Genomic DNA, 27,273 nt, shown 5'->3' on the forward strand with positions numbered 1-27,273 from the left:
ATATCACTTTCTGACCATCTTAAAAATTTCTGAAACTGTAAAACGTACATGAAAGGAAGAAAAATGCCAGAAAGACTGCTTATCTCAAAGTCTTTTCAAAACATCAGAAGAAAGATGGCAGCATAGGATTAAAATCAAAATATGAACTCACATTTTATACCTGAACCACAGCTATTTTAAAAACAAGTAAAAATTAAAGAAATACAAACCCCACCACCATGTAAGATTGCAATTCAAAGGCTTGCAATCCATATTCTGAATTCTTTTGTTGGATATGCAGAAGTGAGACATACCACATATTTAAACAGATTTATTCATAAGCATGTTCCTCTATTTAAACTCAAAGCTTTGGAAAGAAAGCTTGTTTCTCATAACTTCAGAAACAATCCCAATAGTATTTTTAGATTTTGCATGCAATATGTACTAAAGTAAGAGTTCCCACTGAGCTCTGTGCCTGTGAGATGCAGTATTTCTCAGAGCTATTCTCAATACACCTGATAAACATCAGCACAATGGTGGTGGCATTATGTAAACAAGGGGTTGCACTTAATGCAAATTACTCCATGATCTGCACACTCTTAAAATTCAGACACCTTTATCAAAAGCTTTTATTTTTATGAGAATACTACAGCACTTTAAAGAAGTTCAACCCATTATTATTTTACATGGAAATGAAAGAATCAGTGCAAATTTACACAGCAGAACAGTGACTCAACCAGAAATAGAATCTGCAGTTTCTTGAAACCTAGCACATTATTCGCTCTGCCACACACTGTCTCACCACCATGTCTCAATTATTCATTAAGTGTTCTGCATTCTTCATAAAGCTCCATGCTTTAACTGGGAAATGAAACAAACTAACACCATAGACACTGAATAATGTACGAATTGCATCATGCCAAACCCTAAGTGCAGGGGTTCGAAGATAGTCTCCTCACCAGTGCAGGCAGCAATACCTACATATTAAAAGGCAAAGACTAACAAAGCCAAAGGCATTCATTACCTGTTCTAGCAAATATCATCTACAAATACTCCCCAAACAAAGATTAAAACTCATGAGAACTTATTCCTTGGAAAACAATTCTTCTAGAGTTGCCCTATTTGTTCTTTGATTTCTCCAGCTATACATACTGTGCATTTATGTTCAGCAAAACGCATTCTGTACTAAGCCTCGCTGCATGAGCTAGAGACATGGCCTGCAAGATGTCAAATCTAACTTTCCAGGTTCTGAATTGACTGAGTAGAACCCTATATAGCCCATATACATTAGATTCAGCACTTCTGGGAAAATGCACTGCGTAAACAAGTTTACACAAGTGAACTGATCTACTCCATCTGGCTACTGTCCTCATTCTGCACAAAAAACCCTTCCGAGTAGAAAAAAGTAACTTGTCTTAAGACCTGCATATATGCCTCTCCTAAGCTGAGCTCTAATGTCTACCAATGTCTATATTTCACATAGAAGTAGGTATTTAAATGAAACATTTTTTTTGTCCAGTCACTGGATAGTATTGAGGCATCCACTCCTTAAAGTAACCTTATAAGATCTCAACCTTGTAAGCATATATTTTTTTTAAAGAGACACAAGCATTAAAGTCAGTTAAAATAGATGAGAGGGTAGGGATCTGGTTAAACTACTTGCAATGTTGGGTCAAAACTGGATCCAAAAAAACAACAGCACTAGTACGTGTGAGTTGAGTTCTTTGCAATTAAATTTGTAAATGCATATAAAACTGACTTTCTGACTCATCTTCCTTGTTAAATACCCTATTTCCTGTAAAGACACTGTCACCTTCTTGCTTGTAATTGACATTAGAAAACAAAACCTTCCAACACTAACCTCCAGCATAATAATCAAAATCAGTCAGTTAAAAAAACAAACCAACAAACCCTGTATTCAATTAACTGACTTCTGAAAGGAAGAAACTGTATTTAATGAACTATACAGAGGATTCATTCTTGGTTAGTATACAATTCCAATCTACAGCATTTAGATCTAAGAAAAATACATATATTTGATGTGCAGGAACTGCATAATATCCAGTTTTCAGTGTTAACTGTGCTACCTTTTCCTTTTTGATAGATGGAAAAAATATAGTGCAAAAAATAAAAATTAAAAAGTGTCACTACATGAAGAAATTTGGTTTGCTTAGTATATCACAACAACTTAATTTCACTTAATTAGCTAAAATAAAAACTCACTAAATATTTTTTTAAACAATTTTATATTAAATAAGCTATTGACCACTAAACTCTAAAAAGGCATTAGCAGCAGAGATGTCTCTGCTCAACATTTTTTTCATGTATGATAGGCAAACAATTTGCTCTGAGAACAGTTTGTTAAACTTAGCTTGTTAATTTATGAGATGTTGTATTAGAAATGAAATTTATGGTGTATCACTTAATTTAGAAATATATATATTTTTTATTTATATATGTATATATGTAAATTCATGTTAACAGCTGAAAGTTTACATTTAAGTTACGTTGAACAGCAAAGCCCCAGAAGATTCTGTGAATGAAACCAGAGTCAACTGAGCTGGCTATATTTTTTAATTGATAAAATTTCATAAAGAAGTAATAGTAGTAGTAACTTGAAGTGATGATAGTTCATCATATGTATAAATGATGGGCCTATGGCATATTACAGAAACGACAAATCCAAGTTTTCTTAGCATTTATATGGAAATCAGTATTTCTACAGCATGAAATCATAAGCATTTTCACAGAAGAAAATTCCGTTCAGTATCACTATTTTAAATTTTGCACAAGTATCAAAATGTTGCTTTCTCCCTTCATCCACAGCCCTAGCTCTAAGAGAATGTTAATAAATGGATGAACTCAGCATCTACCCTACCATGATTTTTTTCCAAGTGCCTTCTGTTGTCACCATTCATAAGGAGCTAAAACATCCTTAGAAAAACAAATATACAAGAAACAAACCCTCCCTGTCTCTCTCATCTTACTCACTCATCTAATCTTACTGAAGACGGTTGTCCAAGTTTGCTTGTTTGTTTCCTTAGCCTGGACAACATGAAACACCATTTCAACCACTACACAGAAAAGATATGAATGAAGGGGAGAGGACATGTTAAACACAATCACGCCCTCAGTCTAAATACTTAAGGCAGATAAGACCATGATAGAAATACAGAAGAAATATGGAAAATGTTTACTCCGTTATTCCAGTTCTTGCTGCGTATGCCAGGAGAGAAAGAGAAAGAAGAGAAACATTAGAAATAGAATATGAAATAAGGATTAAAAGAACATATAGAAGGAAGTAGCAAACATGCAAGTTCTTGTCTTAAAATGTTAATGTAGACAGTTATTTTACTCTAACTTTTTAGCAACAAAATAAGTATTTTAAGGTAAGTTTTAAGAATGTGAAGGCTGAAAAACAAATTAACTGGATTCCAATTATCTAGGACTTGAAAACAACTGTTACTCATCCTCCATATGCTAGCCACATCCAGATGTAGAAGCAGGCTAAATGTCCACACAATGTCTGTAGCTATGACATATTGCTATTAAGAACAACATAAGGAAATACCATAGGTCATATTTTGAGATTTCATGCAGTTTTTTCAACTGATGATATCACCAAAAAAAAAAAGGGAGGAATTTCAGTAGTTTTATTACATGCCAAACAATTCAAGCTCTATTCATTCTATTTTGAACTTACTTCGTTTGCAAAGCAGCCTCAGCTTTCTTATTAAGCAAAACGTTAGAACTGAGTATCAAAATGTTTTTCTTGCTTCCACATATTCAAATCTTAATCCCACTAATTCTTAATCCTACTACCTCCTTCCAGAGCATGAGATAAGCCATTACAGAACATAATGTGCAGAAGATCATTTAACAGCAATGCTGCAGTTTTCTTGTCACATTCAGCTTAAAACAAGCACTGGGTCTTCTCTACTATACAGGCTTGCCTTACAAAATAGGCTGGGGCAAATTTTTACTACAGATAACAACTGCCACAGATCCCTGGCAGCTTTTTTGTAACATAATCCATTATGAAACCCTGTAGGTACGTTAGAGAATTTTAACTGTATTTACAATGCAAGTCATACCTCAAATAAATCATAACCCTCAGCTTCTACCCTATCGTATGGCCGAATGATGCCATCTTCATGAATGAAACGTGGAGGACGAAGATTAGAGACTTCTTCAGTTGATTCTGCCACCCTGCCATAGACAGTAGAACAGGATTATGGTAAGCTTACTACAAGTCTGAGTTTCACCAATATATCTTCAAAAAGTCACCCTTTCACTTGCCACATATCCCACATACTATTTACATCTGTAGGGTATCCAGGAAGTGTAAGGCATACTGCTAGTAATAAATCCAAAGTAACATTAGCCAATTAGACAGCTGCAGAGTAACTTGGAGACATTTCCTCCCAACCGTGGGTAATTTACTAAGGGTTCTCACGTTTATTAACACACTTTTCAAAGGTCCCCTTAAAACATAAGAACCCCCTCATGTGCACTGCTAACTGAATTTCAAACTGGCAAGTTTTTCTCTGAAAATTTCAATGGCTATTTTTTAGACTGAGTTTAATTATCATTTAGATATTTGCATTCAGCAGTACACAAACCTACCTCAAAAGTAAAATTTAGATGTGATCTTTTAATTACTTTCTGATCGGGGAGGGAGTCAAAGGAGAAAATGGATTAGTTATCTACCTGAACTACAACACTGCAACATGTATTCTGAAGCAGGAATTTCCAGAGATCATTGTAAAATACATTTATTACAGGGTACCAGACATCTCTTAACTCCATATATCCTATTGCATATTGTACTTAACACAAGTAATTGTGTGTCACTACCTGACCACTTTACCACCTGGTATTCAACATATGGAGAGTACTTCAAAACTTCCTCTTCACATTTTACCTTTGAATTCCCTGGAAGGTACTGCTTGCCATATCTACAATGCCACCTGTTGGGCGGGCTACCACTCCTACAAGCCCCTTTCCAATTCCTTTAAAGAATCCAGCTGCACCTTCTTTTTTAGCCCCTTTGAAAGAAAGGGAACAGAAAAAGAAATAGTTTTAATGACCTACATGAAGACATTAACCACAGAATTAAACCATTACTGCTCCAGGCTGCACTAGAACTGCTTTGTATTGGAAACAGCCCACAGCAATTGATTATGTACAATCCACTTACAAAAAAGTTCTCTGTGACAAGTCACACATTGCTTCCTTGTCTGTTCAGTCACGTTGCTGTTCACTTAATACCTTACCAGCCTCCAAAGCCAGCATAACTGAGATGTTAACTAGATTCTCCTTCTCACACTTTCAGTCTGGACTTTAGGCCAATGTATCAATTTTTATATATTGATAGTAATAATAAAATAATCTGAAGACTCTAAGATGCACAACTATAATGGAAGTTAACTATTTCTATCTCAAGATCTCATGTTGCTTCTGACACATAACTATGGAAGAGCCAAGACACTGTTTAGAGTATGTGTGTCCATCCACCAATGAGAGAAGGACTACACCTCAAACTATCTGCTTATTAAGATTTCTCTAACCTTTGGAGTCCCAAAAAACTTTTTCAATTGGTGCTTTTTAATTTATTATTTTTAGTATCTTTATTCTGGCTTTAAACAATAAATTGGATACTACAGCAGGCCGAACAAAATACATCACGAAGACAACTATTCCTCAATTCATACAAAGGCTGAAAAGGTGGTAAGCAAGTAAGAGCTATAAATATATTCGAGTAACTCATTGTATACGGTCACATTTGAATTAGAAATATTCTCTTGCTACACCTTCACATCACCACACTTAGATTGGTATTTCTTAAAATTACAAAATAAATTGCCAAGTATTGGGAAACCATTTAAACAGTGCAACCTTAGTGCTTACCTTCTACAGGTTTAGTGATTATGCCAGTCACACCTCCAACAACACCCTAAAATGAAGAAGATAATTAAGTACTTAGAAACAGGAATGTTATAGTCCAACTGGGCAACCAGTTGTCTCTCATCCTTCATTTTAAAACTTCATTATAAAGTTCAATATCAGAAACATTGTTTGGCTGGGTTTTTTTGGGGGGTGAGGGTTTTTTTTCTTTGTTTGGGGTTTTTTGGGGGGGGAGGGCATTTGGTGGTTTTTCTGCTGTTGTTTTGGTTTGGTTTGGGTTTTTTTTTTTTACACTTTTATAACTGAGGGAAAGGAAACAGAGGGAAACTAAAATGGCTGAAGAAACATTTATGCTGGCAGGAAAGATTAACAAATCTTTTGTACAGTAATCAGTCTTGCAATAATTAAGAAAGTCGTTATTTCACTTTCACTATGAACAGGAAGCTGCCAGAATTCAGTCATGAGTGAGTGATACCAAATATTCAAGATAAATTAACATCAGGCAACTCTCTGGAAGACTGTAAAGGTCAATTAGTTTAATGACATAAGGCATGTTGTGGTTTAACCCCAGCCAGCAACCAAGCACCACACAGTCACTCGCTCCCCCCATGGTGAGATGGTTTCTTGTGCACCTGGCAGAGCATGGGAAGCTGAAAAGTCCTAGACTAGCATAAGTAGTACTTAGCAACAACTAAACCATGAGTGTGTTATCAGCATTATTCTCATATGAAATCCAAAACACAGCACTATGCCAGCTACTAGGAACAAAATTAACTCTGTCCCAGCTGAAACCAGGACAGGCAGAAGAATAAAAATCCACTTAGGCAACTTCCAAATTTTCAGCAAACGGCATCAGAAACAACTCCGCAATGTTTATCACTTATTATTACCTAGAAATAAGTTGACTGTTTTTTTTTTTAATGGAAAGCAATAGAATTTATTAGAAAATTTAATTTGCATTCAGGTAATACAGATCTCTCAGTAATTGTTTCCATGAGGTTTGTCTCATACTTAACATTTTAACTGGAAATAGATGTGATCTTTCAGCAACCAGGAAAGGTTCCCGATTTTAGATTATAAAAAAATACAGGGGTTGCACAGCTTCCATTTCAGAAAAATCTCTCCAACCTAATGTAGTACTTACTTTTATACACATTCTACTTGCTTTGTGTTCACATTCTTTTAAGTCAAGAAAACCTCGCAGTTTTTATAAGACCTCAGCATATAGAAAGCCATTTCTACTATGCACCACCTGTCCAGAGCTCATAATTCACAGCCAACTGACTTTAATGACAGAATTGACTGCAAGGTGAAATAAGGGCCTGGTTACTTTAATTAGATAACACATTTGTTGAACATGAGTAACTATTTGTTTATTTCTATAACTCACAGGAGAAATTGGTGTTACTGCCTACACTTTTCCTTTCCAAGACCCTACCTTCAGTTCCTCAGGTTGGCTGAAAACATGACCTCAGACACTAAAGCTGATACATTATTGGAGCTGAGTCTCCTATAAACCAACTATCTCTTTGTCTCTTCTGTTTAGTTCATGAACTGATAAAGAAGACATTATCAAACTTTCTTGCGTATCATTTTCAAGCATGGATTAAGAGTTAGCGCATTATACCCTCAACAAGCCTTTTCCTCCTTTGGCCAGGCTGTCACCAAAGTCTTTTGGCTGCCGACCCATTTCCTCTCTCCGCTTCTGCTGAAATTCTTTATCCATAGTAATAGCAGCCAAGCCTTTTCCAACAGAACCAGTGATCCTAGACACCACCCCTGCTGCACCACCTGATGGAAGAGGGCAGAAAGCAAAAGTTACTGTTCTTTCACAATTTAACAGCAGGCAACACACAAGAAGCCACAAAGTTCATAGCAATTTTGCTTCATATTCAGTTTAGATATTACAAATTTACACAGAGTGACTATCATATGTTGTCCAGGAGAATACTCCAGAGACTGGCCTGAAATCCGTAAATACATCAAAAGGTACACTTCAGTACATGTTGTATAGCATATTGGATGGAATCATAGCTTCTCCAATTACTGTAACACATAGCTAAATAAAAATCTAAGGTAACTGTAACAGTAGCTGGTCCTAAGAACACTTCTCAGGCTTCTCCAGACATTTTAGTACCATTACAGTTATTTGCCTTATTCATCCACAGCATGTTACAAATTCAGCTATACATGCAATGTTTCTCAGTTTGCTTGCTCAGTCTACAGAACAGACATTTAGATGGTCTCAAGTAAGTTAGGTATGAATGATCTGTATCACGAATACTGGCAATAGTATCCGACAAACTTAAATACTCATCAAAAAATCACCATGTAGGTATTTTAAAAATATAACTATCCCTTCAAAGTAAGAAGAAAAAAAACCCTAAATACAATCCATGAGTTAACCTAATTTATCAAAACAGTAACAATATGATACATACCCACTGTGTGTCCAAGAAGACTTTTAACACCAATTACAAAGCCTTCAGCAAATTCTTCAGGTCCCTGGACAGCACCCTAAAAATGAAGCTTATTATGAATAGTAGAAAACTATACATTTATGCATCTGTTTCAAGAAAAACTAGCAATTCCTTTACACTGATGGAAGTAAGGCCATTTGAATATGTTATTTCTTTAAGGTTAACATAAAAAATTACTGCTTTCTTAACTGTTCAGGGTGTAGAGTACAGGAAGAACAAAATGACAACCCTACCAATATATTCAATCAGCCTACTATTCACACACAGTTGAAGAATCGGGAAGTCATACCTGGAACGGCTCATAAAAAAAAGCTTCAACTCCCTCAGACAAGCCTCTGATTAAGCCAAATGGATTTCCAAGAACATCTAACCCAAGTACAAGAACATACATCTGTTTCAGGAGCTAAATAATGAGGGGGGAAAAAAAAGCAAAACCAAGAGCAGTGTTACTAGCTGTTGTTACACATAGTTCCACATTAGAAGCCAAGGTGGGTATTTTTTTTAATTTACTACTTAAGTAAGGTGTTAGAGTACTCAAACTAAGTATTCCTACTAGAATGAAGCTTAGGCAAAAGATGCAGTATATGCATGGATAACTATTAGAATACTTTGGTGAAGAAAAATATAAATAAAAAGAACATAAGCAATCACTTAAAATTCTTAAACACTTTTTCAGAACACTTTCGTACTTCCGTTTTCATAAGGTGCCACCAGATTCCTACTTCACTACCATGAAAATAAAAAATTAGTAGCTTTTAGAGGTTTTCACCTTTCCTCTCCTATTTCCTGCATTGTGTAAGATACTTAAAATGTTACACAAAGGCTTGACTAAATAAACTTACTTGTTCACTATAATGTCTAACAACTCTCTTCATCAGTTGGTCTCTCTTGTAGAACTGATATTTAATTTCAAAGAAAGCAAGTCTGAAAGACAAGTAATCACACATTAGTTATAGATACTCTTCCTCCTTTTAAGTAGTTCTCTTTTTTTTCCTTTAGATAATCCTGAAGCCCTATTCTCTTAAAAAGGAGCCCAAACCCCATCTTCCCTCCATTCATCCCTTTCCCCAAAGGCTGTATACATTTATACTAGTCAAAGTTTACCATGGACCCAATTATTAAAGGTATAGTAGCTTTATTCAAAATATTTTTAAAAAACCCCAAACTTTATTAGCTTACTTGAAAATAAGATCATCCACATCTGTTAGAGTAGCTCCAATACTTTTCAACAGCAAATTCAGAGAATGGATGGCTATCATTTCTTCCCCCTTATCTGATGCTTCTCCACCAGAAGCCAGAGACAGACTCAAATGCAACTGTTAAGAAAGAATTAGTAAAATGAGACAAATCAAGACAAAAAAAGACACACATCAGACAGGTTGTGTTGTGCACATGTAAACAAACCAGAAGTGAAACAGTGCTAAGTGTATTTTTACTCATTTCAAGGAAATGTACAATTTCAACAAACATTCTTGAACTCAAACAGTATTACTTTGATAACATATGTATTTATTTGTATTTCCATACAGCAAAGTGTCAAATTGCCCTAGAATTTTAACTTCTGTTATGTTTACATCTGTAAACTTCTGTGTAAACAATGAGAGAAATAACTTGTTAAATAGGTGAGGCTTAATTCCCAGTACAAGTTAAATTTTAAATTCTGATAGCTAGCTTGTGTGTATTTTTGCAACTAGTCACTCTTCTGGTGAAATGCATGAGCTTTACAGACCTGTCTTTAACACTGTAGAATGGGATTGTTTAGTGTCGATATGACACTTTTTAAAGGAAATCCACACACTTTTCTTAACGATGGAAAGGACAACAGAAAATTATTTTCCTTTTCCCTTGTTCATCACCAATATCAATATTGCTCCCTTCTACTCCCTTAAAAGAGGGCGTAGCAGTTAACCTGTATGATTTGACTTTTTCAAGATTACCCATTTTCATTTTTTTCAAAAGGCCAGACCGCCATTTTAAATGTCTTCCCACTACCCAGTGGTTTAAAATGTTAGGATGGGTCAATGAAGTAAGGGGAAAAAACAGGAGAGAAAAACAAGCCTCTTCCTGTACTTAACAGGCAGCATGCCTAGATATTTCGAATAAAGATGCAAAAGAGACTTAAAATTTTAGCTGTTTCTTCAACAACTTTAACCAGACTAGCTACAGAATAATGTTAAAATATCACAATAGTGTCCTGTTCCTCTAGTGTTCTTGCTAGCTTCACATTCTTGTAAGTTTACAATCATATTAAAAAAAAAAAAAAAAAATCCAAGAATCTTGGTGTACCCTAACAGATATCTAGTGAAATAAGTAAAAAGTTGAAAGAAGTGCCAGAATTTAATCATCTGTATTGGGCTTTATGTCTGTCTTTTATACATTCAGTCAAAAGAAAAAGAAAGTAATTTTTTTTCCTCTAAATTCTTATTCAACCTAATAGCTTTAGGGGAGCATTCTGTAGATTCAGAATAATGTATAATTATTGATGATCTTTTTTCCCTTGCTCTGAAAAATCTAACTGGTTCAAGCGAGACATGAAGACAAGCCCATGAAAGTGTATTTTATTACAACTTATCATACATTACTTGGATACCCTTCAGGCCAGCATTTTATCTAGCTTTCCTCATTATTATACTCATCGACTCTTCCCACGTAGCAATGGTTAAGGATCTGTTTGTATTCATGGGCAACTAAGAAAGTTTTCCAACAAACTATTAAGTTCTAGAGAACATAAAAAAATCCCCATTAGGAAAACAGCATGAAGACCTCAATTACCCAGAAGGTTGATCTGAGGATGTATTTACTCTAAGGAATTAAGAAATCATTGATACCAAGTGTTTTATTAACCAAAAGTATCTCTATTACATACCTTAATTGGAGAAATATGGAAATGCTCAAAGAAGCTGAGCATCGACAGGTCTGTTAGGGAAGACTCCATTAGCTCAGTGTTAAGTGCATCTACATCTTGCTGAATTAGTTTAGACTGGTTTTATTAAAAAAATAAAAAGAAAAAATAGAACAGAAGTTTATCTCATCAACATATAAAACAGCATAATTATATCTATGTAATATAATTAATCTTATATTTATATGGTTTTTTTTACATCTGTTTATAGAAACAGCAAAAATAATAATCATAGCCAAATGTAATAAAACAGTTAACTAACTAGTTAAATAGCCAACACCTCCAACACTGGAAATAGATTAATTACTTGTATACCAGATTATAACTGTACTAATACTTTTCTTTCATCCAGGATAAAAACCAAAGTAAAAAAAAAGGAAACAAAAACCAAAACAAAGCCACAATTTCTGGGTGACTTTTCCAATTTATGCTATATCACTTGATACTCCCTTAAATTCCTCAATCACTTAAGGTATCACTTCTAAATTAATTTAGAAATATTAGTAAAATAACTAACTTCCTGAGGTTCTTTGCAGTTTTGTATTTCCTCACAGAATTACAGTTTTTGTACAGTACATATGAAGATATTTCTAAAAAAAAAAACTTGTAAGAATGACTCTCCTATGCACACTAGAACCAAATGTGAACTTTCTGAATACTATCCACCTATATAAGACTTAATTTAGAGCCATGAAAATCTGTTCCGTCTGCTCTCTAAAGACAAAAGACACTGTCAACTAATAATTAGAAGCCCACTTTATAAACCCTAACCTTATTTCATCTATCACCCTGAACGTAGCCACAGATGAAACAACTCTGTCATCAATTAATGAAACATTAAAAGAGCAGAAAAGTTACACATACCCAAGCATCAGTTACTCAAACTTGTCAATTAGTAATACTCACAGACAATGTTTAACAGAAATCCCACTGCTTCACTGAAAATTATCTTACCGTCTCCCTTTATTCACCGTTGTCAAATGCAATATTCACTCACTTAAACTGAAACATTCAGAAAAAATCACAACACCATTACCACAAAGGTCTGGTTCTGGTAAAAATCAAGTTTCTCTTATATGTTACCCTTTGTCTTTCAGCTTCTGGGTCTGTAGATGGAGTGAAAAGTTCACTAAGTGCTCCTAAAAATCCTTGATCGATTTTCAGTGCCATTTCCTGGATAAGAACCATGAAGTATCTAAAATGGGAAAAAATAAATAGCGTATACTTGTAGAAGTTTAACTTAAATATCACATGCTTACCCTGCGTAACTGAAGTTTTGTTATGCAATGTTGCATATTAAGACTTATAAACTGCAATATCAACTATTTACAGTTAGAAGGGCTTAGCAGCCTCACAAAGCTATACATTACATTACTGTAGGTTATTTGTATCTTAACACTTTCAAAGTTTACCTAAAAATATTAACCACCACCAAATACTTCTTATATTCATACATTATGATTCCGTGTGCTGCATGGATAACATCACCGAAGCAATGTATTTCTTCCTCTTATCCAACTGCCTCTCTCCAAAAGTCATATCACTGAATACTTATTTTATTAAAATACACCATCCTCAAATATTATATCCACACTAGTTGGGTACAGATACTTGCGTTAGAAACCACCAGTATAATGTTTTTGTCTCATTTTTAGTACAAAAACTCAAGACACAGACATAATAACTAAAGAACATGCATTTTGCAATAGAACACAACGTATTGGGCTATGTTAGAGACTGTATGAGCTGCCTGTTGTTAGAGCACCAAATAAACGCAGCACTGTACAGCAAACAGGCAGACATGCAACTCAGATATTTTAGTACAAGAGGGAAATAATTCTGATTACTACAGAATTTGCGTAACAGTCCCTTCACGTGTTCAGTCCTTACTTTCTAAAAGTAAGTTTCTTTCAGGGTGATGTTTTTTCACTGGAGACATTTAAAAACTCAACCCAAAGTCAAGAGTTGTTCGGATAGGAGAATGTGAACTTTAAAACCAGGTTCACTTCTAAAATGTGCTGAATCTTTAAAATTGTATTACAACATACTGTTAAACTCACTTGAATTGCAGTACTTTGCTGTATTCGTTGAATCTAGTGATGACACTGATGTCAATGAAGGGTTTTGGTTCTAAATAGAAAAAAAAAGAACCCTAAGGATATGTAAAAAATAAATTGCCAAGTTGCTACTTTCAAGGCTGAATAAATCTGGTATTACTGAAGGCTTTCTCTTACCTGAATCCAAAGCAATCGACTTGGGAGGGGCTACAGGGTGAAATACAACAGGAAACATTGATCCTGGTAATTGATTATCAACCTAAAAAAAAAATTGCATAATTACAGGAATATTTTAATGTCAGTGATAATCAAAGACCATTTGCATTTTAGAAGGCTTGAGAAACTTGTTTATAGATTGTGTTCAAGAAGAACGTCATTCTTGTTTTGGGGGAAGGAGAAAAGAGGAAGAGGATTACTATATTACTTTGGATTGTTACCTATTTAGTTATAAAAGGTCAGATGGTTGGAAGTGTTGCTCAAGGGATACTTACACAGGTTCACACTCACAAAGATGCATTTAGAGGGTCTACAGCTGATGGCATACATTGACTGTAATAGTGAAAACTACTACAGGCAAAAATAAAAACAAAATGAGAAAGATAAAAGGAAAGAAGAAACTCTTCCCCACTAGCTGGTCAGGAAAAGCATCAACAGGGTCCTCAGTGAGTGCCCTCCCCTAGGGGACTCTGAAGAACAGCAAATGGAGATGAAGATAACAATGACGTGTCTCACCTTTATCTTCCTCTAGTACTAAACACATCTCACTAGTACCTGCTCAAGCACTCCATTGGTTGATTTAGCAATACTATTAGTACTGACTGGAATATGCTAATCAGGTGCCAGTGTTGCACATTAATTCACCGTTAAGCTTACATGCAGATATATTATTTCATACTGTTTTTGAGTACTTAAATGTTTATCACCTACTTTCCATTAGACAGGTAGTTTTTGTACTGAAGATCTCTGAACCTCTATATACACTCTCTAGAATAATGTTACAGGACTATATACAAACTATGGTAAACAAATTTTGAAAAAGGTTGAAGTTTTTGTTTGTTTTAAAACACCAAAGCACCTCTCTTTAGAAATAAACTTTCTATCATGGCACCCTGCTTAACGTTAACCCGCAGTTTTGTGGAATTTTTTCCATGCTACTTGCAAAATCCTGGGATGACAGTTCTGCAGTACTTTTCCATCAATGGAGCATTCATAACTCTTCTGCTACTCTGACGTACTGAGCAGAGCACCACATACCTAAGATTTGGAGATACTTTTTCATATAAATGAATAAAATAAAAGCCTTAAAGTGTCTGTTTAGTTTATAGAACATGATGAAAGATGGCACCTGCAGCCAGTACAATTGAGCCCGTAAGCTTCTTTGGTGAGGTGACTGTTTGAATTCAACCTGAATCCCTGACAGGAAGTTGCGTCGGATGATGCATCTGACTGGGAGACGCATTTCCATTGGAACCTTACTAAAATTCACCTGGAAATATAAGAAAGCAGAGCTAATATACATTTTAATTAGACAAAAATAAAACATTACGTTACTAGTAAGCAGACGAGGAGAAAAAACATGCGTTTTTCCTTATTTCATGATCACATGGCTACTGAATTACTCAGTCCAATTATCTGCATGGGAAGTAACAAAACCCACAAATTAGCCTGCACATTACATTGCAACTTTAGTTGCTACAAGAAGGAACCTCTGTGCAGTAACTATTTCTTCATGAGTTATATATTACACTGCCATAATTAAAGATATTTACATGCAGCTAACTACTTTCGCAGATGATGCTTTTACCCTGATCCCGAAATATTTAAGTTATGAGAAGCAAAAGGGAAAAGCTCTCCTTTATTCTGAGTCAAATGTAACGAATTACAGATAGAAGGTTTTGATACCACGTACTTCAAATGCACTACTGCAACGTACAAAACCTAAGTATTCATACAGCTGATGGTATACATGGTTTTCAAATGAAAGGATGATGTAGAAAACAAGCCTGGTTATGGTACTATAAAATGCCTGCCATTTTACTTAGCCATTTCAACACATTAAATTTATGCATGGAATACAGGTGTGTAGAATGTCTGAAAAAGCTCAGGTAAGTGAATTAATTTCAAGAGTCTCTGAGCACTATAGGCTCCTTTATCATATCAAGTCATGGAAACTGAAGCTTACTAAGAAGCTAAAACCAAGATTTCTGCAAAGAATTTAAGTTACTTCAATGAGAATATAGGTTCATAACTAATATGCAGATACCAAGCAATCTTTTCTACCACACAACAGCAAAATTCTTTGAGATTCTTACTTCATAATACAAGTCTGGAGAATACCTCAATACTCCCTCAGTATTACCTCAAGACAAAAATATTCTACTGTATAAAATGTGAAACTGTAGGGAAAAAAAGCTTGCTTTTTCTTTGTGTTTCTCTTAACACAGCATCTATCCTTCCTTAACAAAACAGAAGTCTGTTTTAACTGTTGCATGTGTTCTGCAATCATTTAAACACTGAAACCTCAAAACACACCTCAGTATTGCTGTCTAGTTTATGCCAACCTGGAGCATGGAAAGCACTCTTAGAAAGATACTTTTGATAGGCTTGTTCCAACACGTTTATTTGCTTTTGATTAAATGGCTTCCATTTTTGCCTCCGTTTCAGTTCCCAAACAACACCAGAACTGCAAGACAAGTAACAAGGTTAACAATAAAAGTACTTAAACCTTTCTTATGCATGCAAACCATGTAAAAAGATGTAATCCTAATTTTTCAGGCTCAAAAACCCCCTATTGTTTACTTTTTTTTAATAGAAGCTAAGACAGGAGGCAGTTAAATCCTGTTTAGTCAAATTGCACAACAGGAATAAAGGCAAAACTTAATTTTACTTAAAAAGGTTTCACTTATATTAATTTCATTTGAAAGATGAACCCTCAACTCAACTGTATTGTTAAAATCATAATATGCTGTCAAATTTTAATTATTCAAAGGAACATCTAGGCTTCCATGTGCAGTACCTAGTAATTCCTATATAAGAGATTTCTTTTTTATTTTCATTGTTAACAAGAGAAAGTCCAAGACTATGGATTGACAAGTTTATTTCTTGATCAGGTTGCTCCAGCTCCTCTGCTTGTCGTGCTTTAGAAACTAATGCAACATCATCTGTGAAAAGTAGCACTCGTTGGCGTCCATCCAAGAAAGACACCCAGTGTATTTGAGTATTTGCATTGTAAGGGAATTGGCCACATTCATCCTGTATTGGGAAAAAGAAAAAAAATTATATAAGAAGTATATTACAGGAGTAAATCCATGATGTTGCTGTATATTTATAAGCAAGCAAGTTTACTGGCACACATACAAACCAGAACTCAGTATTTTTCTTGTTTGTTCAGTTTATTGCATCATACTGATTTGGTGGTGTCTTGTATCCCAACGCTGGAGAGAAGTTGGGGGTTGAGATTTTCTTTTTTCCCCCCCTTCTGAAAAGTAGGCATTCCAGAAATATTTGTGGATGAGAATATTGGAAATTATTACTAAACAAAGACCTTCACAGCAAAAGAAAATACTTAGAATCATAGGTGATGGGGGAAGAAGGCATTAAATCATATACCACGAAACAGTAAAACCAGGTAACGATTAAGATCTCTGCTCTTCAAATGCAGATATTCCTTATTTGTTATTTTGTGAGGCACAACTGAGATAGTTAAAGCCCTTTTCTCAAAAGCCTAGAAAAATCATGAATGTAACCATAATTATATACTAAGGAAATCAAACTAAAAAAAACCTTTTAAATATAAAAAATTTGACCCAAGAAAGTAGTTACATAGTAAAGCACAATGTAATTGGCTAACTGCCAGAGTTCAGCTGGGAGAAACTAAATCCATTCCCAATATAACAGAAACACAAGCTTGCTTTCCTGTCCCTACTTTTAGCTACTAATGTTTTCAGTTTTCTTATCTTAAATCTGTGCTTAGTCAACAGAAAAACCAAGACACCTCTGAAGAACTCAGAGTTCAGTAAAAGGTGCAAGAGGACTGCTATTTAGAGACAGACACATAGGACTTTATTTAGCCTAAATTCCAGTTAAGTGAGAAAAATCTTCCTCCACCAATGCTTAGTTCCCCATTCTTTAACAAAATACTTGCCCAGTCTTATCCTAGATTTACCTCTGCTTCTAGTTATAGTTTCCCTCTTTCCCCCACTCATTTTCCATCTTGATCATTGTTATTTTGCCCCCACTTCACACATTTTCCTATTTTAATATTGCATGAGTTACAAACACTGAAATACCCCAGTGAGCAACTCAGAATTTTCTGTCCTGTGCAAGCATTTCCCATAGGAAGAGTCACAACAGCCAGGGGTTTATTCCATCTTTAGAGAGATACTTAAGCTGAATGCAGCACTGCTAGAAAAGTGGTGAATTATTCATCCTCTGTACTATTTAGATACATTCACAGCTCATACACTTTATCCTTCTTCTTTCATATCCAACAAAACTATGGAGAAAATGGAGGTTGGAGTTTGTGACCAATCCTCCAATTGCATTAATCTAAACATCTAACATCTTGCTGCTTGAGAGTAGGCTCAAAAGTCTCTTACAGGACAAGACAGATGCAAAGTTACTGAAGAAGCTTTCTCCCAGATAATTTTAATCTAGTTATAGTCCTAGATTGGTTCAGCATTTACTTCTTCCCTTCTAAAGTTTACCTTAAGTAGGTCATGTTCACCAAAATTTTGGGAGTATCCCCAGGTCAATTTTCTTGTTTTAGTTGGATCTGTCCAAGCAAACAGGCATACTTGCTTTGGTTTCAACTCCATTTCCTCTTGTAAGCCACTGCAGGTTAAAATAAAAGGAGTAAAATGACAGCATTCACTGTCCACTGATTGAAGTGGTGCAAGCAGATCACAGTGCTATATATACTCCACCCCTCCAGCCTCTTGGGGTGAGGCATGAGGGGCCTAGGCTACCCACTCCAAACAAGTCCAGCTGTAGCTAGGGTCCTGGCGAACTAAGATCTATACTCCCACTTTATTCTCTCCACTTTCTCAAACGATGAAGACTGCTTAAAAGTAGCCAAAATGCTTCAATGAGAGTATGATAAAGAAAAGGGGTTTTTCTACTTGTCAAGGTACCATAATGGTAAAAGAGTACTACTTTCTTCACAAAGGATACCCCCCGGTTAAACAACCAATGGTGAATTGTTTCTTTCACATACCTCTGTTTATATCTGAGAGAGTCCCATGAAGTATGGTTAACAATGAGAGCTGGAGCAGCTCCCTCATGGTAATCCGAGAAGCTTATGAGAGTAGAATGCTCAGAAACATTCACATCTACCAGTAAGCCCCCATTCTGGAGAGAAAGTTAGACAGTAAGTTCAGTATTTGTTCTATGCATAAATTCAAGCTAGAACGGACTAATTTGTTATTTTTAGACCAGTCTTTCACCAGCATCTTAAAAATGAAAAAAGGAAATGTACTGTACATTATCTAGTAACAGTAAGTTCAAACACATTGGTCACTGGCTTAAGACAGACATCAGTAGCATCCACAGTCTATTTGTTGATTTAACTTAATTGAAAAATTATATTCAAATTATAACATTTTAAAGAATTACTTTATTTGGCTAAGTTCAGTAAAAAGTACAGGCAAGTATTCCCTTCACTTTCTATTACAAAACTCAAAGTTATATTTAAAAACTGCAATTTCCTGAATACTCCTTAAAAATCTGAAAGGCTACTCTGACAAACGTACTAAAGTTTTTAAAGGTATGACAAATACAGCAATAGCACATTAACAAACCGATCGCTGAGCGGAAAAGTTCTGTTGATAAACCTCTAAACAAATGATTGTAAGTCTTTCTTCTAATGCCTTTCCAGACCCTATTTTCTTCCATACTTGCAAGATATTTCTGAGATATATACAGCACAACTTTTCTCATTTACTTATACAAAGGAGATAACTCATGCTTTCCCTTTTGGATAGTCTCTTCAGATAGCTTTCTTGAATGCTTGTCTACCAAGATAAATTGATGGTTTTGCTATGTTGTAAGGTCTGGAGGAGAGGTGGAAGGGGACACATCTGGCTTTGAAAAAGATGATATTACAGATTCTCCAGCTCACATCAAAGGGATGTGAGAAATTATGGTTAGCATTCTACACAGTAGTAGTAAAACCTCACTACATATGGGACTAGAAAGGATTATCTTGCAAAGCTAAGCCATCTACTACCTTTGAAGAGTGAAGGAAAAAACCACACTATTCTAATTAAGTGCATCAACAGTACACCAGACAGAATCATAGAATCGTTTAGGTTGGAAAAGACCTTTAAGATCATCCAGTCCAACCATTAACCTAACATTACCAAGTCCACCACTAAACCAATTAAGGGCTTAGTAGCAACCCCACGCCTCCTGGCTTGCTGGCTGGGTTATTTATAATTAAAGTAAAAACTAGGAATCATTAAGATTGAAAGGATCTCTAAGATCATCAGTCCAACCATCAACCCAACACCACCATGTCTGCTAAACCATGTCCCAAAGTGCCACGTCTACCTGTTTTTTGAACACTTCCAGGGATGGTGACTCCACCACCTCCCTGGGCAGCCTGGTCCAATGCTTGACTACCCTTTCCGTGAAGAATTTTTTCCTAATATCCAATCTAAACCTCCCCTGGCGCAGCTTGAGCCCATTTCCTCTTGTTGTATCACTAGCTACTTGGGAGAAGAGACCAACACCCACCTCACTACAACCTCCTTTCAGGTAGTTGTAGAGAGCGATAAGGTCTCCCCTCAGCCTCCTCTTCTCCAGGCTAAACAACCCCAATTACCTCAGCCACTCGGCATAAGACCTGTGCTCCAGACCCTTCACCAGCTTCATTGCCCTTCTCTGGACACGCTCCAGCACCTCAATGTCTTTCTTGTACTGAGGGGCCCAAAACTGGACACAGTATTCCAGGTGCAGCCTCACCAGTGCCGAGTACAGGGGGACAATTACCTCCCTGCTCCTGCTGGCCACACCATTCCTGATACAAGCCAGGATGCTGTTGGCCGTCTTGGCCACCTGGGCACGCTGCTGGCTCATGTTCAGCCGGCTGTCGACCAGCACCCCCAGGTCCTTTTCGGCCAGGCAGCTTTCCAGCCACTCTTCCCCAAGCCCGTAGCGTTGCATGGGGTGGTTGTGACCCAAGTGCAGGACCCGGCACTTGGCCTTGTTAAACCTCATACAGTTGGCCTCAGCCCATCAGTCCAGCCTGTCCAGGTCCCTCTGCAGGGCCATCCTACCCTCCAGCAGATCGACACTCCCACCCAGTTTGGTGTCATCTGCAAACTTACTGAGGGCGCACTCAATCCCCTCATCCAGATCATTGATAAAGATGTTAAACAAGACTGGCCCCAAAACTGAGCCCTGGGGAACACTGCTCATGACCGGCTGCCAACTGGATTTAACTCCGTTCACCACAATTCTCTGGGCTCGGCCACCCAACCAATTCTTTACCCAGCGAAGAGTACGCCCCTCCAAGCCATGATCTGCCAGCTTCCTTAGGAGAATGCTTTGGGGGACGGTGTCAAAGGCTTTGCTGAAGTCCAGGTAGATGACATCCACAGCCTTTCCTTCATCCACCAGGAGGGTCACCAGGTCATAGAAGGAGATCAGGTTGGTCAAGCAGGACCTGCCTTTCATGAACCCGTGCTGGCTGGGCCTGATCCCCTGGGTGACCTGCACATGCCTGTTGAGCGCACTCAATATGAACCTCTCCATGATCTTTCCCGGCACCAAGGTCAGGCTGATAGGTCTGTAGTTCCCCAGATCCTCCTTCCGGCCCTTCTTGTAGATGGGCGTCACATTCGCAAGCCTCCAGTCATTAGGGACCTCCCCTGTTAACCAGGGCTGCTGATGGATGATGGAAAGTGGCTTGGCAAGCTCCTCTGCCAGCTCCCTCAATACTCTTGGGTGAATCCCATCCAGCCCCACAGACTTGTGAGCATCCAGGTGGCATAGCAGGTCATTAACTGCTTCCTCCTAGACTATGGGGGCTCCATTCTGCTCCCCGTCCCTGTCTTCCAGCTCAGGGGGTTGAATACCCTGAGGGTAACTGGTCTGGCTGTTAAAGACAGAAGCAAAGAAGGCGTTAAGTACTTCAGCCTTTTCCTTGTCCTCGGTGACAATGTTCCCCCCCATATCCAGCAAAGGATGGAGATTCTCCTTGGCTCTCTTTTTATTGTTGATGTACTTGTAAAAACATTTTTTATTATCTCTTACAACAGTGGCCAGATTGAGTTCTAGCTAGGCTTTTGCTTTTCTAATTTCCTCCCTGCATGACCTAACAAGATCCCTGTACTCTTCCTGAGTTGCCTGCCCCTTCTTCCAAAGGTGGTACACTCCCTTTTTTTCCCCCCTGAGTCCCAGCAAAAGCTCCCTGTTCAGCCAGGCCGGTCATCTTCCCCGCCGGTTTGTCTTACGGCACATGAGGACAGCCTGCTCCTGCGCCCTTAAGACTTCCTTCTTGAAAAAGGCCCAGCTTTCCTAGACCCCTTTGCCCTTCAGGACTGCCTCCCAAGGGACTTTCCCAACCAGCGTCCTGAACAGGCCAAAGTCTGCCCTCCGGAAGTCCATGGTAACAGTTTTGCTGCTCCTCCTCCTTACATCACCAAGAATTGAAATCTCTATCATATCATGGTTGCTAAGCCCAAGATGGCCTCCAACCATGACATCTCCCACAAGTCCTTCTCTGTTTGTAAACAGCAGATCAAGTGAGGCACCTCCCCTGGTGGGCTCACTTACCAGCTGCGTCAGGAATTTATCTTCCACACACTCTAGGAACTTCCTAGACTGTTGCCTCTCTGCTGTGTTGTATTTCCACAGCAGATGTCCTGCAAGTTGAAGTCCCCCACGAGAACAAGGGCTAGCAATTGTGAGACTTCTGCCAGCCGCTTATAGAATGCTTCATCTATCTCTACATCCTGGTTGTATGGTCTATAGCAGACTCCCAACAGGATGTCTGCCTGTTGATGACTATCATTGATGACATCTTGTTCCAAAAACATTTTTTCAAACTGCTTCAGCAACCTTGGAGAGCTAGATTATCCTCACAGTCACTTGTATTTCAGACAATTATGATAAGCATTATCTCCAAAGACTTGTCTGAACATGCTACATTTATATACACATTCCTTAATGCTAGGCTAGGGTGAGTTCTGAAATAATTAAGATTCTACTAAGTGAATCAGAAATTATTTTAGCCATGAACTGTGTGTCTCCAACATGTATTAGCTTATCAAGAAAACAAAAAATACATTCAATTTTAGCATAACTTTCAATAAACTGAAGGCACCTAAGAAATACCCTCTGTAAAAGAACCAATGGTAGAGGTGTAGTGTATCATTTTTAATTAAATAGCAACAGAGCTGTCCAGCTTCCTATAAGCCTGTCAAAACTAAATCAACTTGACCACACAGCTATGAAAACATTAACAACATTGCAAACTTGATTCACAACCTTTTTTATGCAACAGAACTGAAGTGCAGTGCACCAACACCTTAAGGCACAAGGTTTCAATCTTGATGATCTTGGGGTGTCAAGCTTTCTGAAGTTCAATACCATAAGGCTAAAATGGAGTATTAAGAACAGACCACACAAAGTTAGTCTCACCAATTCTTCCAGCCTCAGCAGAGTACCATTATCCTGGGCTTTAAACAGGAATGGTTTGGATGAGCTTTCATAGCCAACTACTCTTACACAAAGTTCACCAGATGAGTTTTCAGGCCAAAATGGAAGACACTGTAAAACAAGAAACATGCATGACTTTAAGAGTTCATATATGTTCGATATAGTAAGCCAGCAGTAAAACAGTCTTGTGCAACTAAAACTATTTCAAATGCCTTAGTTCTTACCGCAGTATCTACTGATGAACATCTCATCTACATTTAGAAAATTATCTAAACTGAAGGACTTGATTAATTTACCAACATATGCAACCTGCTGTTCAAGTTGCCCTGAGATGTGAAGTATCCACATCATACCATGAGAAGCGACAGAGCTTCTATAAGAGAACTGCTTTTTCCTTAAGTGACAGCTAGAGACCAGATGTTTGTCTACAATAACATCCAAAGGAAAAAACCTGAAACATTACCTCTGAAGCAGAAATGTAGTTCCATTTATTAGTTGGAAGAGAGCCATTAGGACCAATTTCTCCAACTTCTAGTTCTAGTGAAGATTTGTTTGCTATTGTGTAGAATGGAGTGAAGGTAACTATCCTAGTAAGGTTAAAACTGCTCATTTTGATGCTAACTCCAACCTGTTGAACAAGGAAAATTTGAGCAAACAATCAACAACAAGCTTAAGAGAAAAGTCAGGATGGAAAAAAAGGAAGCCAACATTACTGTAATTACAAAGGCTAGCACATAACACTCCTGTTCTGAACACCTGTAACAGAAGAACCAAACAGCATGCAGTAAAATCAGCAAACTATGCAACACAATTAACACAATGGTAAATAGAGATTTTTAGCTGTAGCAGTTGTGGGGAAAATCCAACAGGAATCCCTCTACAGTAAATCAAGACAACTTAAAATGATCCTGTGGTCAGAGACAGGTTAAATAGTATATGGAAACACAATTCCCCACATATCTACATATTATTATAAAGTGTATTCTTTGTTCTGCTTAGTTGTGGAAATGTAGTCTTAGACAAGGCTGCTCAGTGAAGGTCTATACACTTGCAAACAATTATGAATTTTTTAATGTGAACTCTTACCTCCACTATGCAAGTTCATTATTGTATTTTCGAACACTCTAGTACTACATATTTGTTATATAAACCACACGTTTATGAAGTACCCTGAAAATTCTGTTGGTGAAACTACTTGTCGCCAGGTGCAGACCTGAATAGTTGGGGCATAAAAATTATTACCCTACATGTTAAATATTTCCATGATTTAAAAGCAGTGTAAGTAGTGAAACAAAGGCCTTAAGGAGAAAAAGAAGTCAAGCCAAAAGAACACCAAGAGAGCTCCACAAAACACAGAAACTTATCTTACCAGATAGTCCATGTTATTAGCTGAACACCTGACACATCCATAGCTTCCTACAGTATCAAGCGAAAAGCTACTGGACCAAGCGCTAGTTGAAATACATAACTGGATCTACACACAAAAAAGAACAACATGGAAAGTACTTCAGTATATTAATTTTATAGTTCACGCATTATGGAGTGCAATTATATCTCATGTAGCAATATAAAGATGACACTTAAGTGCTTTTTAAACCTTCTGCAAGTTAAGATAAGCTTAAGCATGTAGTATCACTTCATATTCTGATTTATTAGCCTGTGCCTGAGTTCTAGGAAAGATGTTACAGTAAGGCAGAAAAATAGGAGTCCTTGTTGACTCTTATGTTCATGACAGCACATACATAGATGGGAAAAAAGCTACAATTTTATGGTGCTTAACAAACTTGAAGAGGGGGGAGGAAACAATCAAAAGAATACCTTGCCAAAACTGTTTCTTCAGCCAATTCTTCAACTATTGTTGGGTGAAAAGATATTTAAAAGGAAAGAAGGGCCACTTCAGAAAAAGTGCTCTACTACAGTACTTTTCATTTGACCATGCAAATATCACATCAAAACAAAATCAAAAGAACTATGTTTAACATAGGACAGAATATTTACATTGTACATTTTAGATGTCAAAGCACCTAGCTGAGCAAAACGCAAGCCTATGATTCCTCTTCATTCAGTGGAAAATGCCTCCACGGGAAGATTCAGAGCAGCCTTCCTTTTGACTATAAAGGGAATCCACACTCTTAATTTACATATCTACATCAAATTCCTCTCCAAGGAAACTGTTTCCTGGGAGGGTAGTCACTGAGTTTTCAGGACCTAACCACTCTATACCATCAGCCAGCTTCTACCCAGGATGGAAGTTAGCCAAAGGGATGCAGTGCAAGACCTGGAAAAAGTTGCAATACTTCTTGTCTACCTGCCTTCCCTTCTACTTAGTCCAAAAAGTATAACTAACAAGAAGAAAGCAGCAGCCAAATGAAAGCCTACAGATTAAAATACTACAAAAAAGAAAAAAAAAAAAGATTTCCTTAGACAAAATAGGGGGGGGTTGAGGGGTGGTTTCCCCCTCAGAGCAAGATTTTTAAAACATCACCACCACCACCACCACCGCCTAAAATAAGCATACCTTATTTTTACTAAAAATATTTTTCTTTTTAAAGGAGAACAAAACAATATCTCTGTAGTCTGCTGGATGTTTCACATGAGTGTCTTCAGCTCGATACTGGAGAATACGGGAAGTCTTGTTGATTATCCAATAAGGACTGAACACAGACAAGATCATACGGCTTCCAATTCGCCTAGTATGTATGTAAATATCCACTGTCATCACTGTCGCGGAATGGGATGCGAAACACACAGAAAAAAATTCAGGCATCCCATCACAAATTTTAAGATGCCCATTCCAGTCTTTGCCTTGATATTTTATCAACACAAGCTCCATTATTTCTCCATTGATTCTTGAATGAAAAACATCTGCAGCACTCCCTTCTGTCAATTCACGTGTTTCTGCTGTTCCCTGTAGCAAAATTAAAAGGGGCAAATTAAGTTTTTAATATATAAAATTTAGGTATTCAGAAAACAGCATTTTATTCTTCTCTTGCAGGATGCACATGTTTCAGATAGCTCAGTACCACGTGTCCCAGTCTCCAATCACTTTAATTTGAGCCTGATCCTATGAATAATTAGGGATCAACTGCACTTTTCTTGCAGGACAGTAAAGACTGCTTAATTCTGGATCTCAGGAAGGCAGACTAGTTCCAATGTATCCCCTGTCTCTGCTCCCTCCCTGCCTATTCCAAAATTTCCAATGGGTTTTGGCAATGTGTTCTTATTCATATACTTACAATACTGGGTGCAACACTGAATTGGACTGTGCTGCAGATGTACAGCCAGAACTTTTCACATTAAAGAACACCTAAGGCAGAAAGTCAGCAGCTGTGCCATACTGTTTGGTAGCACAGCTTTCCTCAGGCAGCAGCATCCCACAACAACAGCTTTCCTAATTTTTACTGAGAAACAGTGTATGTCACTGTATTGAACAGTGGCCAGGCTTGATTAGTCGAGGGATGTGAAGACAATAAGCACATACCCATCTACAGGTACAGTGACTTCAGCAATAGATTTGAATTACTAGTTTCTAGCTCCTCAATCAAGTCAATGGCACTCTGTTCTACATTCTGTGACTCCGAGTACTCAAGTACAGTGAAGGTAAGGAAAACTGGAAATAGTGCCATTAGGATGTTGGACAGAAGTGAAAGAAAGATCTAAATGAATGCCACAGCCAGTTATGCAAGTAGGACAAAACAGAACAAACTAGGATGATAGTTCTAAATCCTCTCACCTTTTCTATTTACTAAAATCACTAAGCTTGCATGAAGAAATATTAGATACTGAAAATACTGAAAGAAGAGGGAAGAAAGTCTGCACAGCATCCCGCAAAGAAATCTTCATTTGTGCAAGGGACACCTCACAATAGTCCACAGTAAAGAATCAGTGTCAGAATGGAGAGAAGTTCTGTTTTCTACATAGACGAAAAGTTGCAGAAATTTCAGATGCTTTTTCTTAAGCCCCTTGCTGTGAAACAAAAGATACCTTCCAATACACAAACAGGATCTCAGAAGAATGTAAAAGAGAAAGACCAGTCTGGTACAAGATTCATATTTAAGGAGCAAGGCAGAACTGGCCAGGTATACCCAGATTACAAAAAATTAATCCCCAAAACTCCCAGAATCAATCCATCAGCTGATTTACCATCCATCACTTATTTACAACAGAAAATTGTATAAAATAGAAAAATAGAATAAACAACATCCAGTATCTTCCACACTCCACTTCTAAGTAAATACAGTCTTACTTAAAATCAAGTAAAGGATTTATAAATAAAACCATAACT

At 37.2% G+C, this 27,273-nt stretch overlaps 1 protein-coding gene across 7 annotated transcripts in view; it reads right to left on the minus strand.

Annotated features, from left to right (window-relative positions):
* The window catches only part of VPS13C (vacuolar protein sorting 13 homolog C), a 104,314-nt gene that overhangs the window by 9,233 nt on the left and 67,808 nt on the right, over positions 1 to 27,273 (minus strand). For 4 of the 7 annotated variants that reach the window (XM_075713528.1, XM_075713529.1, XM_075713527.1 and 1 more), the window contains 21 exons: positions 25,507 to 25,896; positions 24,358 to 24,462; positions 23,452 to 23,616; positions 22,971 to 23,099; positions 18,541 to 18,674; positions 18,032 to 18,158; positions 16,342 to 16,577; positions 15,858 to 16,008; positions 14,671 to 14,811; positions 13,503 to 13,584; positions 13,329 to 13,398; positions 12,352 to 12,463; positions 11,233 to 11,346; positions 9,546 to 9,682; positions 9,209 to 9,290; positions 8,656 to 8,769; positions 8,328 to 8,403; positions 7,514 to 7,677; positions 5,890 to 5,935; positions 4,904 to 5,027; positions 4,074 to 4,188 (listed from right to left, as the gene is read on the minus strand). In XM_075713528.1, the coding sequence (XP_075569643.1) occupies positions 4,074 to 4,188; positions 4,904 to 5,027; positions 5,890 to 5,935; positions 7,514 to 7,677; positions 8,328 to 8,403; positions 8,656 to 8,769; positions 9,209 to 9,290; positions 9,546 to 9,682; positions 11,233 to 11,346; positions 12,352 to 12,463; positions 13,329 to 13,398; positions 13,503 to 13,584; positions 14,671 to 14,811; positions 15,858 to 16,008; positions 16,342 to 16,577; positions 18,032 to 18,158; positions 18,541 to 18,674; positions 22,971 to 23,099; positions 23,452 to 23,616; positions 24,358 to 24,462; positions 25,507 to 25,896 (2,814 nt within the window). Of the gene's footprint in view, positions 1 to 4,073; positions 4,189 to 4,903; positions 5,028 to 5,889; positions 5,936 to 7,513; positions 7,678 to 8,327; positions 8,404 to 8,655; positions 8,770 to 9,208; positions 9,291 to 9,545; positions 9,683 to 11,232; positions 11,347 to 12,351; positions 12,464 to 13,328; positions 13,399 to 13,502; positions 13,585 to 14,445; positions 14,596 to 14,670; positions 14,812 to 15,857; positions 16,009 to 16,341; positions 16,578 to 18,031; positions 18,159 to 18,540; positions 18,675 to 22,970; positions 23,100 to 23,451; positions 23,617 to 24,357; positions 24,463 to 25,506; positions 25,897 to 27,273 lie in introns of those variants that run through there. The other 3 variants (XM_075713530.1, XM_075713533.1, XM_075713534.1) reach the window with 3 other exon arrangements.

Source organism: Pelecanus crispus, chromosome 7 (genome assembly GCF_030463565.1).
Source record: "Pelecanus crispus isolate bPelCri1 chromosome 7, bPelCri1.pri, whole genome shotgun sequence".
Lineage (NCBI taxonomy): Eukaryota > Metazoa > Chordata > Aves > Pelecaniformes > Pelecanidae > Pelecanus > Pelecanus crispus.